At 29.1% G+C, this 15,830-nt stretch overlaps 1 protein-coding gene and 2 pseudogenes across 3 annotated transcripts in view; 2 read left to right on the top strand and 1 right to left on the bottom strand.

Annotated features, from left to right (window-relative positions):
* Window positions 1–8,232: 8,232 nt before the first annotated feature.
* Window positions 8,233–15,830, bottom strand: part of DNAlig1 (DNA ligase 1) — a 117,332-nt gene continuing 109,734 nt past the window's right edge. For all 3 annotated transcript variants that reach the window (XM_075364862.1, XM_075364861.1, XM_075364863.1), the window contains one exon: window positions 8,233–10,265. In XM_075364862.1, coding sequence (XP_075220977.1) covers window positions 10,182–10,265 — 84 coding nt within the window. In that variant the 3' untranslated portion in view covers window positions 8,233–10,181. The remainder of the gene's footprint in view (window positions 10,266–15,830) is intronic.
* On the top strand, window positions 13,867–14,701 carry LOC142324152 (cytochrome c oxidase subunit 1-like; annotated as a pseudogene).
* LOC142324151 (cytochrome c oxidase subunit 2-like) lies at window positions 14,725–15,451 on the top strand (annotated as a pseudogene).

The following is a 15,830-nucleotide window of genomic DNA, read 5'->3' as shown; positions in this document are numbered from 1 at the left end:
TTATGATTAAGAAATAATTCATTGGATATTTGGTTTATATTTAACACCTTTTTTACTGTAATAATACATTAAGTAATAGTATTACCTTCTACATAGTATTGTGTACATTGTTTCAAGACTTCATATTTACCTATGAAATCTGAACTTGAATTAAACAATATAAGAAATTAATAAAAAGTAAAATAAATGTCAGCTGGTAAATGAATTGTAACAACTTCATATATTACGCAGTAAGAAGAAGGCAACATACTGCCATACAAATTATAAGATTGCAAATGAAGGCAATCTTATGATTACACAAAGTCAATGAATAAACAACATAAAAATAGTCCACATAAATTGTAATGCTTATGCACACATATTGTATGTATGTATATATATGATGCAAGGTGCATACATGTTTCATATAGACTGTCTAAGTGTAACATGATTGTAAAAAATGACATATACAAATTTGTTAGAATGACAATATTTACGAATACATTAATAACTCTGAAATTAATACGTATTATCTAAAAATCAGTCAAGAGGAAAAATGGTAAGTTCATTCATTCATATCATGTGTTGGCAGTGTAAAGAAGAAAAACATAATCGAAAGAAAGTTAAAAGAACACGATGCTATTCTGAGTATCAACAAATCCAGATAAGACGACAAAGGTCGAACTTCGAAAGACATTTTGTTACTGAGAAACCACTTCATAGAGTATTTATCAAACATTTTACAATAATAATAAACAACATTCACAATATTCTAAGAATAAACAAGGTCATTCAAATATCAATGATAATCATAACTGTCACAAGGTAATAGTATTTATCAAAATAGATCACGCACATTATCTCATAAACATATTCCTCAATTGAGGCATAAAAATATACAGTATACAAAAAAAAATTACCTAAAATTTTTTACAAAATTTTATTTTTCAAACGCTTACTTACTTCCCGAAAATTACTTGAATCAACTTCCTGAAAGTTTGTTGAGCAATAGAGAAGACTAAACATCTTTTCAGCCAGGTTAATACTTGGTTAGCAGAACTATTTTTTATGGTGTTTTTATTTTTCTGCATGTTATACTGTAACACGTATTTAACTTGTTAAAGTTAAATTATTGCTACCAGTAAAAATATGAATCCCTTTGAATTTTTTAATTTTCAATTTAACATAATAAAATCTTTGTCAAAAAGTTCCACATCTACATTTGTATATATGTAAATATATGCTTGTTTCAGCCACGTGATAAAATTATCAAATTATTGTTTTGGTTTAATGAATTAATTCACTACAAAAGCTCAAAGCTTTTCTGTAGGAATATGAAATTGGAAATTTTGTATAAGAAAAATCTCATGCATGATGACCGAGATTCAAACCCAGAATCTCTGGATGAAATATTTATGTAGATACACCCAAATTACAGGGTTGGATTTAGTAGCAGTTCATAAATTACAGTTATAAAATAGATAGCATCTAACAGATCCAGTATGTTTGTAACTTACTTTATTTCGGTGTATCTACATAAATATTGTAGTAGGTATTATCTTTTAAATTATTGTATAAATATTTCATCTGGAGATTCTGGGTTTGAATCTGTCATCCATGAGATTTTCCTCGGTAGAAAATTTCCAATTTCATATTCCTACAGAAAAACTTGATGTATATAAACTTGTAACCAAAAAGAAAAAAATAATTAAGAGGTTTAATTCTTAGTATTCTATATTTTTAATAATCTCTACCTACAGACTTAGTGTGTTGCTAAGGGAAAGGAACTAAGCCAATAATTATTAGGGTGTGATATTCCTTATAGCTGAGATTTGATCAGTAATTTTATTTTAAAACATTACATGTTTTGATGTATTTTCTTAATATTAAGAAAAAAATTGATAATACAAATTTATTTTGTTTCTGTATATATTACACATACTTCATTGTATATGGGCTTTATGAATGAAATAGAAAAATGTGTAAAAAAAATCACGTAGCTATGATTTAAAGTGGAAGACCAAGACTCAAATATAGAAAGAAGACAATATTAAATGATTTAAATAAAACTGTAATACCAATTTGACCCTTCAACTACAAATTAGTCATTTTCAATCATCTTTGCAACCATCTTCAGTTAATGGTGAAGTTGCTGTTCTTTACATTTAACTGATATTACTGTTGCAAGTTATATTTTTTTAAATAGGTATAGTATATTAGGTGTTAGAATATAAAATATAGTGCATATGGAAACACTCTGAAGAGCAGATCATGCAGTTCATAGCAACAACCTGAGATGTGCATTTTCTTTTTTGCCAGATGTAAATATTTATTCTTACATCACCCTTTAATTGGTCCAGTAGTGAAGTATAATACTGCCTGATGATGGTCCTGCATTTTTCTTTAGCACTGCAGCATATGCAAAAAACCATACCCATGACTTTCCTCGCAGATAGAACCATTTACGCTTCCTACCCAGTGCTTGGATTGCTGTTTGTTTTCTGGTTTGTAATGGGGAATCCATTACACACATTACAAATGTAGAATTCACATGTTTTTGGCTGACTTTCAACAAACACAGCACCATTGGGCAGAAAGCTTTTTATACCCAAACACCATGTAAAATGTAAGTGGATATGGTCTATCAATAAATTTGAGTTGTCAGCCAGCTCACATCATTTAAATTCACCAGGCCACATTTTTATTATCAAAAAAAGGAAGAATCTTTTAAAAAATGGAATTGTAACTTTTTGGATGTCTTGTCAGGACTTCAATTTTATACATTTTTTTTGGGGCCCAAGGGGACATCTGATCACACCTCACACAACATATATATTATATACACATTACTTTGAATCAAAACACTATTTACTCAAGTCATTTGGTTTTCCAAATTGGGACAAATAATTTGTTTAACAAAAAAATCTATGCAGCTATTTTGGGATACTGTGCTACACATTTACATGCAAAATTGTTTTTTGTGTTGTAAGCAGATTATGCATTTTTCATTTTCCTGCTAATGTTACTGTTTATCAGTATCATCTGCAGGGTAAAAACTAAATAAATTGTAACAACTACATTAACAAAACATTGTCATACGACATATAACAATAACAGTAGAAAGGGAGAGATAAAAATGTATAGCAAATAGAGATAAATTGAAGTATAGCCCACCCTTAAACAAAATCCTAGTCATTGAATGGATTACCCTGCTTTTGTAATTTTGGTTTTACTTTCTAAAGTTTTCATTGTAAAAAAATTTGTCCTGAAAACTAAATATTTTTTATTTCTCTTATCTTATACTACTTCTCTATATAATCGCCTCATGAATTAAGATGTTTATCATAGCGATACACAGCTTCAATATACCCTTGTTGTATCCTTCTGCCGCCACTCCATTTACCCACTGATTAACAGCATTTTTAAGTTAGTCATCTGTGAATTGCTTACTACTCAAAAATTCTTTCAATTTTCCAAACAAATGGCAATTAGAAGGAGCTAAATTCAGACTATATGGTGGGTGATCGTAAATTTCCCATCTAAATGTTCTTAGTAAATCATGTACTGAAGCCTAGACAGTCATGAACAGTGCAACCAATAACAGCTCTTGAAACATCAGGAAAAAGAAGGGCCAGTTCTGAAATCATTGAGAGACGATCTTTTCTGAATTCCATCTTCGACACGTTTCAACAAGTTCTCTGTGATTATTGAGGGCCTCCCCGAATGTTCATCGTACAGATTAATAATGTTATTTCTACACCTTTCAGACCATTTTCAGACACTTCTTTCATTCATTACATTATCACCGTACACAACAACCAACTGCCTATGAATTTCAGCCGGCTTAACAAATGTATGACTCCCATGTATTTCAGTCGGTGGCAACATCGACGAAATAACTCATGGCATAACGTAAATAATGGCAATGAAATAACTTGCTCATAGTCAACTTGCAGACAATTTGTTTTAAGCAATATCAATGAAATAAAAATACAAAATATATATATTATATTTTTTTTTTTTGTTTATGTATATATATATATATATATATATATATATTTATGAAAATTACTAAGGCAAGTTACTTTTTCTGAAAATTGTAGACATCAGTAACATCATAATCAGTTTCAAAATTTAAATATTCATGTAACATAAACTTACAAATCTTTGATGACTTATAAATGTCATTTACCTAAGAATAATTACATTTCTAATGTAATATAATTTAGTTTCTATCATAATTTCATTATAGTTGAATTGATCACAGAATATGTCGTTTTCTGCATCTGAAATAATTTTATAATCACTACTGAAAATAAGTAATTAGACACAATGTGAGAAGATCCATGAATTCCAAGCTGAGCGTGGATTTGCTATCTGAGCAGCTGTGTTAATATAAGAACATAGATTTAACATAGACAGCATGTTAAATCCTGATCCAGACAACATGCATAAACACAAGCAATCATAAAGGCTAATCATTAAAGCAATTTGTATTAATGAAAACACATCTGTATTTCTACAGATGAGACCAATTACTTAGGAATATTAATTATTATGAGTATATTATATTACTCATAACATAATTATTCATTACTACCATGAGTATGTGAGTGTTAATGTTCCCAGAAACAATTTAGAAAAATTTTAATGTTTTAAAATTGGTAGTTCTAATATGTAATAAGACAAGATTAAGAGATAAAATTAGTACAAATGGAATACTAATAAATGAGCTTTGTTGCATTAGGTTTCTTTTCAACAAGATGTAAAATGACAATTTTGATGGTAATATAAACAAAGAGATTAAATTTTATATATTACTTTAGTAGTTATACAAAGTAAAGGAAGGTATTATGATCGCGGTAAATTTTGGTTTTCAGTTAACAGAAATATACATTTTGACCATCTCTGAATCATTTTGATTAGTTTTGGCGGGAGTGACGTCTGTACATATGTATGTATATACGTATCTTGCATAATTTTGTATTTAGGACTGTTGTAACATCTAGTTGTGCACCTCCCCTTTTGATTGCAATTGACTGAACCAAGTGTTGCCAAAAAAGCAACACTTGCCAACTGAACCAAAAAAGCCCAAAATCCAAAAAAAATTGGATTTTGGACTTTTTCTTAACTGCAGTAATAAACCTTCATTGAAAGCGTTTTTCCAGAGTTAATAGCCAAATGAGATTTTAATTAATGAAATATTTGGATCTTAAAAGGGGACGGCACATTGGTTCGAATCAAGATTTCACCTTCTTTTATTTAAATAAATATATTGATTTATTAATTATTAACCTTCAGTTGTAAAAAAATTTTACGAAGAATAATTCAATAACAATAAAAAATCAGAAGTTATTAATGAAATGTGCATATGCAATTTAATAGTCATGTGATGTACAAATCACATTTTTTTTATTTTTGGGTCAATCCATTTGAAGTGTCCCAAAAAAACATAAGCTGCTTGCTTGACCAATTAAAAAAAATTGAAACTCTCTCAGGACCTTAAAACTATTTTTTTAACGTTTTTTATTTAAGCAGTTTACCTTGGGCGGCCATTTTTATTACGGTGTGCACACCTATTTTTGCGATTTTAAGGGTTTATGGAAAGAGTTATAATTAAAAATTGGTCCTGGAAGGATGAAACAAAAAGCAATTTAATAATATTTTTTTCAAGGTAAAAAACTGATTCACTGGTTTATTTACCTATCTCTCTTTCTATGAGAAAATTACCAAACTGTGAAATTTCACTTTGGTAATTTTTTTCAAGAGGTAGGGATGGCATACTCAGTTTGAATTATTTTTTTTATATGTGGGTATATGTTAATAGTTTTACAGCAAATAATATTACGGGACAGTATCATTTGATAGAGGTATGGACTGCAATTGTTTGGCAAAACTACCTCCAAACATAGTTTCCACAATCTCAATTGCAGCAGGCAAAATAAGCTCTACACAGAGAGTGTGAGACTTTTTACATCTGGCTAATTTATATGAAACTTTGTAACAGGCAAGTAGAGCTTTTCCATTCATAAAGTTTTTTTTAAAAAAATGATATTTGTTTTTCATATGATTTTAACTTTAATTAAAAGAATTCTCGGGGTTTGTTAACATACTCACTATGAAGCATTTCCAAATGTCATCAAAGTTTATTAGGTTTCATCATGCTGTCTGCAGTTAAAATTTTTGAGCAAATTACAAACAAGGGTCTTCTTCATTTACTTCAGTACTGGTAAACCCAAAATTTAAGTATTCTTGCGAATATTTTCTTGATTTTATTTTCGGAACCACGCTTGTCTGTGCACATGATACTTTACTATGGTTTAATGCTCGCTTACATCCACTTAAAAATGTATCCATGATTCTGTATAAATCTACTGCAGTGAACTGCAATTACAACATACACATTCACAATAGATTTGCTAGCGATAGAAGGATTGACTCGACTGAGACTGGCTGGAATCAAACAAGGTGCAGCATTTATACACATTTGTGCAGATGGTTGGCGCAGACGTTCCAAATATTCCGAGACAAATCAGAACTTCTCACAAAGCCACGAGAATGTCCAATCTGGTGGACATAAAGCACAGAGCAATAAAGAGGCATCGATTATGGTTTTGTCAATGCAGCGGATTGATGTTGCCAAACATCAATAAATTTACTTACTCTTGGTAATTTGTAAGGTTTGTAATTAAGTTCAGAGTATAGCTTTAGCATCAAAATACATTATTTTTTGAGGGAAGCATAATGAAAATGATGATTGAAAATTGGGTCGCAAATACTGATAGGTTGAGAAATGCTGATGTAAGCTGTTTAACTAGTTTGGTTACCCTATCATAATAACTACTACAGTAGAACAAAGTATCAGCATTTGAGATGACTTTGCATACTTAAACTAAATAAATCTGCAGTGGTCTACTCCATTATGGTAGTTGCCTCAAATGAACACAGATACAATATATCAGTGGACAGAATACTCAGCGTTGGAACAAATTTTGGCAGGTCTCTTTAGACCTAATATATAAGCCTATATCAAGAAAGTATAAGACACCATACTATCTTTAGACTGCTTAAAGAGATTCCATGCCTGACAACAAAATATTCACTTCAATTTCATATTATCAGTCTCATTCGGTGCAATCTGTCATGTTTCCTAAACAAAACGTTATCCTCAACAAAAGTTATCAGAACAAGGAAAACTCTGACCCTACTAATTGCGACACCTTTACATATAATATAAGGGTACTAAAAAAACTTACATTTTAATACACTTTTTACATAGAATGTATTTAAATTTTGACTCTATTCAGTCCCCTACATCAGACAGTATTTCCTGCTCTCTGTTAAAGACTTGGTGGCTGATTAGGTTAGTTTGATGATATGTGAGAATAAAATCATTATGTAAAGCTGTACATGTCCAATTTTTTATGCTATTTTTTTTCTATAGAACACAAACAATTAATTTTAAGTATTAATCTTTTTTTTTCTGTTATTAAAATTCTTATCCTTTGATTCAATTAAAACGTCCAGTTTCTTAAATGAAACTGACTTTTTTTGTATTAAATTCTATTTTTATTCTGACTACTTTTGTCTACAGTAAATTATTTCATTTTATTTCATCTCCCCAGTAAAATATTTTTTTTCTTTTGAATACTTTCTTATGACTTCTCCATCCTGTACATGTTCATAACTTCATCCTTTCATAATAATAGTAAACATGTTATTCCTTTTCATACATTTCCTCTTTCTCCTTCAATCATCTTTCTTTTATATTTTCCTGCTTTAAATATGTGCACTTCATAGACAAATTTCTTTACAATTCTGGTCTGGTTAACCTCATTAAAATTGTTGTTAAGATATTTATTATTATAATTATATTTTCTGTTAAGAACATTATGATTTCTATGTTGAGCACTGTTTAACTTTCATAGCTTCATTCTTTTATTATAAGTTGAAACATTTCGGAATAACTCCATTGTCAAAACTTATTGTACTGGTACTTTAACAGAAATTTAAAAGTACCAGTAATAGAAGTTTTGACAATGGAGTTATTCTGAAATGCATCAATCATAAAATAAAAGAATGAAGCTAAGAAAGGTAAACAGTACTCACTACAAAAATTCATAGACCTTTTTAATTTCTTATTTCATTCATCATCTTTCTTAACACCTCTTCATTCCAACCAATCCATGTTATTTCCTTTAATTACCTCAATAGCAGCATTTCACAACTCTTCCTTCTTCTTGGCAGTTGATGTCTGTGCTCCAAATAAAACCACACTTCACTCTACTGAAAATAACCCTTCATGAAACTGACTTTATCAAACCAATAACTGTTAAATAAATTCAGTGAAAGGAAAAAATATTTAAAAATTAGATAATTACATAGACAATCATATAAAATATAATGAATCAAAACTAAAACAAATGTCTTATTCTAAAATATCTTAAATACAAATTACATATTTTTTCTTAACAATTTATTGAGAACATGATTCAAAATAAAAGTGGTACTAATAGGTACTCTAACTACGCCATGGCACTAATTAATTTTTTATGACTTACAGTTGTTACATAAAGTCATTAAAAAAATTTATATTCTCGTATTTTTTTCTTATTTTTAAAAATAGTACATTTTTAATAAATAAAACAACTTTGATATTGTAATTTATTAATTAAACTCTATTATTTATGACTCCTGAAGTTTTATATATTTTGTATTCACAACATGTATTCACAAGTTTAAAATTTCAACATGTAGTAAAAATTCTAACATTTGTTACAAATTCAAAATTTGTAACATGTAAGAGTAAAAAAACAATTACACTTTAACTGATAGTTAAGTCAAACCCCATCTTTTTAAATTGTATTTATTTACATAAAAAAAGTTGGCAAAACTATATATTTACAATATTTTTTGTAAATATTGTGTAAATCAAAAACCACGTGAGTGTCTTAGTAACATGGTAGACCAGAAAACATAACCTACTCTGTTGGATATAAGTTATTCAATTGATGTCTTTTATAGATTAGAATTATACAATTGATTATTTTATTATATATAATAGAAGATTTAAAAAAGCAACAAAAAAGATAGAAGTTATCTGAACAAACAAATTTACCGAAATAACAATAATTGGTATTGGTCTTACAAATGGTAATCACGCATTAAATATGCAATTTATGGCTGATGAAATAGTTATGATATTCTGTTCATAGAAAAAGACCTGAATTCTGGCCTTAGAAATGAATCATACATTGTAATATACTAAATCATGGTGCACTAACACAAGAATCTGAGGCCAAAATATTGATTCATCTCTCATATTCAATTAACTGTGATTTTTGGTTGTTTCCAAAATTAAAAGCTATGCTAGAATATGATAAAATCAAGAATATTCCAGAAAAAGAGATCCAGATGTGTTTTCAGAAATGGGAAAACCATTTAAATCACTGTACACATGCAAAAGGGGGAGTACTTCACAAGCAACAGAAATCAATAATAACTTCGTTCAAAACATGTTTCCTAAAAATTCATATAATACTGTTAAGTATTTATTAAAAAGTAGTTTCTGCAAGCAATAGGACACACAATGCAAGTGTGGTTATCGCACAGTAAACTTTAAAATATGTATCTACTATGCATCAAACATAGATGCATAGACAGGTAACACATGTATACTTTTATCAGTCAAAATAGGATTTTTTTTTTTACAAAAAATTAATATATATTAATAATGGGTTGTCTAACCAGAAAATTTCAACATAGATGAATTAGTGAATTGGTGCCAGTGTTTGCTTTATTCATGTTTTTACGTATGCCTATGTAGTAACCAACTTTAACAGCATCTACCACGAATGTATTAACGAGTAAAAAAGAACAACAAAAAAACCATTAAATTCAAAATAAAACTATGCATATTATTAACAATCTCGTGCTAGAATAATGTACTAAAATCATTTATATGAAACACTGATAAATCAATACATTTAACAGTCTATAACTTCTCAGTAAATATAAAAATTTATATTGATCAAGATATACATAACTAATATACAATTCAGTCAACACAACATCCAATGTTTACTTTCATGATTTTTCCATACTTCCCACATCTCTCTGGGCTTAGGTAGGCTTAAAGGTATTTTTTTTTACAGATGACACTGTTCCTATTCATTCCAAAGAATTGCAATAATGCAATAAATCTAATAGAAATCTTCTTCAGCTGCTCTATTTCCATCTCCTTGTTGATTTTTAATCTGATCTTGATTTAAGTACATGTCAGCAACCTGTTACAATTTAGATACATATAAATTATGATTTGCATATACACTACTTATAAAAAAAAGTTCCAAACTTTAAATTTAGTAATTTTATCACATTTGCAATAGGATAAGATGATATAGATAACATGAATGAGGAAGAGAAGAATAACTAGGTGAGGATGCTCGAGAAGGAAGTATCAAGAATGTGGCCAAATAATATGGAAAGATGAATGAAGAGAATGGAGGAGTGAGTACAGAAAAAGTGAGAAAGGAAGGATTATAGAAGAGAGGTGATGGCAAAACAACAAGACATGGAAAGGTTTTAAGCAATTCTCACTAGCAAGTGGAAAATTCACATCATGGGATTATGTCAGGAAAGAAGTGACATCATCAGGCTTGAAAAGAGAGAAAAGAATGACCACTACTAGATCAATTAGAATGTAACCTTTTCACTAATAAAGAGGACCATACTTAAGAATACATACTTGTTTTACTTATTTTTCAAGCCAAAATTAAACAAAAAAGAGTACATTAACTGATTAACAAAATATTATGAAATTTTTTTTTTGAAAACAGAAAAAGATGTCCATGGTTATGTACATTTATAATCACAATCATCATTTCTGTAATATCATCACAGATATTTATCCAATAATTATCCATTCTGAAATAAGATAATAAAGACCCAGTTTTATATATAAAAGTGGTTACATACACACTCATATTAATTTATGCAATAATGTCCACATGAGTTAAATAGTCCCAGTTCACAAGAAAAAAAACAAAAAAAATATATATATATATAATAATAATAACAGTAATAAATGATAACTTCTTGGTTGGATGTTAAAATAACAAGAACACCAAATATTCAGATCCAAATAACAGAAATATATATAAATACACAAATAAAATATTTAGAGTTGCACTTGATAAAGCCTCATTTTAAAATGAAACACTGTCTTACTATTTTATTTAAATAGCAACCATAATATGGTAAAATGGTTGTTTTTACCTGAAGAATTATAATATGGAATATTTGTAATCTAAATATTTTACATATAATATAAAATATATTATATATTAATATATAATATTTAGAATATACAATACTCAGATTTGGATCTCAATATTTGGTGTTCTTGTTTTATATATATATATAATTTATTAATTTTCAAAAGTACTTCCGCGAACTATCATCAGTTGATAATGTCACCAACTGATGATGCGAGGAGTTTGTAAATAAAATACCAAAACACAGTTATAGAACTGATTTATTAACTTTCCAAAAGTACTTTCGCAAATTACTCACAACATCAGCTGGTGACGTTATCAAGTGATGATAGCTCGCGGAAGTACTTTTGGAAAATTAATAAATCAATTCTATAACTGTGTTTTGTTGTTTATTTAATTTATAATATTATATCAATTAACACAGTGGTAATACAGGGTTATCATAAAAGAATGGTGCGGTTTCAGTAATTCATATAGTAGGGAAATTTCTAGATGTTATATTGGTATCCCTGAAAGCCTCCAACCCAAAAGTTTGTTTATCAGCAGTTGTAACCACAGCGTCAGTTCTTGTATTGTTGTTGCAGTGAGTTTAGTGAGTTACCATGCTCTCAGATAAAGACAAAGCAAAGTGTGTTTTATTGATGGCTGAATTAAAATCCGTAATTTTAGTTCAACGTGAATTCGGGAGAGATCCACCACACAAAAATAACATAACACGTTGATTCAAACAATTCGAAGAAACTGGATCAGTTAAGAAACAGAAATCAACCGGCAGACCAAGTGTACCAGACGAAACAGTTGAACTAATTAGACAATCGGCAATTAGAAGTAATGGGAAATCCATTCCCCGTCGAATTAGGTATTCCAAAATCAACAGTTCACAAAGTTTTACATAAAAAACTGAAATTACACGCTTATAAAATTCAGATACTGCAGGAATTGAAACCCGATGATTGTGTAAAACATTACAATTTCGCTGTTGAAATGTTGGACAGAATAAGTGAAAACATCATTTTTAGATGATATAATTTTTACAGACCAAGCTACATTCCATGTCAATGGATGTGTTAACAGACACAATTCACGAATATGGGGCTCTGAAAACCCACACACAATTATTGAGAAACAACGCGATTCGCCTAAAGTTAATATTTGGTGTGGTGTGATGAAAAATCGTGTAATAGGGCCTTTCTTTTTTGCTGAAAAAACAATTAATGGAGTTGTGTATCTTGTCATGTTAACCAATTATTGTTTTCCTCAGCTGGATGAACTCGAAAACATTCATCAACTTCATTTCCAACAAGATGGTGCTCCCCCGCACTTCAATGCATTGGTCATGGACGCTTTGAACGAAAAATTTGGATATCGATGGATAGGCCGGCAAGGACCCATACTTTGGCCTCCAAAGAGTCCAGACCTGACACCTTGGGATTTTTTCTTGTGGGGGTACATCAAAAGCATTGTTTATGCACAAAAGATTCGCAACCTAAACCACTTAAAAAACAGGATTAATGAAGCAATGACAACCATTAACCAAGAAATGTTAACTAATGTTTGGAGAGAAGTTGAGTATCGTTTGGACATTTGTCGAGCGACTAAGGGCGCACATATTGAAATTTATTAATTATGTAAAAAAATGTTTGACGACAAATTTGAAAAATAAAAATTATAAACTGTAAGTAATTCTGTTTTAATTTAAACCATGTTCAAAACCGCACCATTTTTTTTATGATAACCCTGTATGTTCATAAAGTATTTGAGTTTTCAACAAAAAAAAGAGTATATTTAATTATTACACATATATATATATATATATATATATATATATATTATTATTATTATTATTATTATGCTTTTACGGCCAACATGGGACCACTTAAGTCAATTTTAGTTGGATCTTTTCTGAGAAAAGCATGCTATTTTACTCTTTCGAGCTGCCCAGTATTTCTTCATCCGTTCAGATCTTGCTTTCTTTTCTTCATCCGTAAACACCCTCTTCGTTGTATTTTGTTGTTTGTCTGTCTTTTGTTTAAATCTAATGGTTTTATCTTTTAGCTTTGTAATTTTTCCAGTTTTATTCTGTAGGTCAGTCAGGGAAATTCCCAATTCTTTCATATCTTCTCTAATTTCTTTAATCCATCCTACTTCTAGCTTTTGGAACCAGAGCTTTTCAATGATATTTCTTGACAGTCTTGTTTGCGGTGTCCTTATGAGATGACCGAAGAAAGAGATTCTTTTTTTCCGCATAGTATCAGTAACAGGCTCTATTTCTCGATACACCACCTAATTTGGCACAATCCACCATTGGCCTTCTTTTTGGTGTTTTTTATTGATACACGTTCTGACAATTCTCCTCTCTATTTTCAGAATTTTTTCAATTCGGTTTTTCTGAGTGATTTTGAAAAGGGTCTCGCTTTCGTAGGTGACTTCTGGCTGTTCTACAGTTTTATAATGTGTTAATTTTTGGGATTATATATATATATATATATATATATATATAATCCCAAAAATTAACAATTTGCAATTTGCAATTTGCAATTTGCAATTTCCATTTGCAATTTTGGTGGATTTTGGTGGAGGAGACCCAATTTTATATCAACACTTATTCTGATTCTTTGGACATCCAGAAGTATATATTTTAATTTTACCAGGATTCGGATTAATCTCACATATTATTACAAATGAAAGAGGAAAAATAATAACATTTGGACATCTAGGAATAATCTATGCAATACTAGCAATCGGTATTTTAGGATTTATTGTATGAGCACACCACATATTTACTGTAGGTATAGATATTGACACACGAGCATATTTTACCTCTGCAACTATAATTATTGCAGTACCAACAGGAATTAAAATCTTTAGATGAATAGCCACTATACAAGGAATAACAAAAAAAAAATCACCCCAAATAATTTGATCTATAGGATTTGTTTTCCTATTCACTATTGGAGGATTAACAGGAGTAATCCTAGCCAACTCTTCAATTGACGTAATTTTACATGATACATACTATGTTGTAGCTCACTTTCACTACGTATTATCAATAGGAGCAGTATTTGCAATTATAGCAAGAATTATTCACTGATTCCCACTAATAACAGGTATAAGAATAAATAAAAAATGATTAAAAATTCAATTCTCAGCCATATTTCTAGGAGTAAATTTAACATTCTTTCCACAACACTTTTTAGGACTAGCCGGAATACCACGACGATACTCAGATTACCCCGACAACTATATAACATGAAACGCAATCTCATCAATGGGATCATTAATTTCAATAATCAGAATTATAATATTTATATTCATTATGTGAGAAGCAATAGCATTTAAACGTATTACAATCTTTAAAAATAATAAATCATCCTCAATTGAATGATTTTCAATTACACCACCCCCAGAACACTCTTTTAATGAATTACCACTAGTAACTAAGCCATTCTAAGAGTGGCAGAAAATTGCCATGAACTTAAAATTCATTAATAAATTAAAAAAAATTTCCTTAGAAATATCATCATTAATAAAATTTAACATAATTAATAGAGCCAGACCAATTATAGAACAACTATTAAATTTCCATGATCATACCATAATAATTCTATTATCTATTACAGTCACAGTAACAATCATAATAGCAACAATAACAAAAAATAAATTATCAAATAATATATTAACAGAAAATCAATTAATAGAAACAATTTGAACAACAATACCAGCAATTATCTTAATCTTTATCGCCATCCCATCAATTAAAACCTTGTACCTAATAGAAGAAGTAATTAAACCATCAATTACTATTAAAACAATTGGACATCAATGATATTGATCATATGAATATTCAGACTCTAAAAAAATAGAATTTGAATCATATATAAAACCACAAACAGAATTACCCTCATTTCGATTAATTGAAGTAGACAACCGAATAGTTATCCCATTCTCAACACAAATTCGAATAATTGTTTCATCTTCTGACGTAATTCACTCTTGAACAATCCCATCAATAGGAGTAAAAATAGATGCAATCCCAGGACGACTTAATCAAATCAGACTAATAACTAAAAATCCAGGAGTATTCTTTGGACAATGCTCAGAAATCTGCGGAATAAATCACAGATTTATACCAATCACCATAGAAAGAATTAACATAAAATCATTCATTAAATGAATAAAAACATAAAATTAATAAACATTAAGTGACTGAAAGAAAGTAATGGTCTCTTAAACCAAAATATAGTAAACATCGAATACTCTTAATGAAAGAAGCTAGTTTAAAAAAAAACATTTAACTGTCAAATAAAAAATACATTCTATGTGCATCTTGATTCCTCAAATATCACCAATTATATGAAACATCATATTAATAATAACAACAGCTACAATCATAATAAATATAACAAAATTATTCTTTATAACTAACCTAAATACAAATAAAAAAAAAAATAACAAAAAAAAAAGAAAATTAAATATTAACTGAAAATGATAACCAGACTATTTTCAACATTTGATCCAATAACTAAACTTTTACAAAGAAATTGAATTATTATAATAATAACAACAGTAATTTTA

This window comes from Lycorma delicatula, chromosome 4 (assembly GCF_047948215.1).
Source record: "Lycorma delicatula isolate Av1 chromosome 4, ASM4794821v1, whole genome shotgun sequence".
Taxonomy (NCBI): domain Eukaryota; kingdom Metazoa; phylum Arthropoda; class Insecta; order Hemiptera; family Fulgoridae; genus Lycorma; species Lycorma delicatula.
Note: the sequence above shows the minus strand (reverse complement) of the source record. Positions and strands in the feature narration are given on the sequence as shown.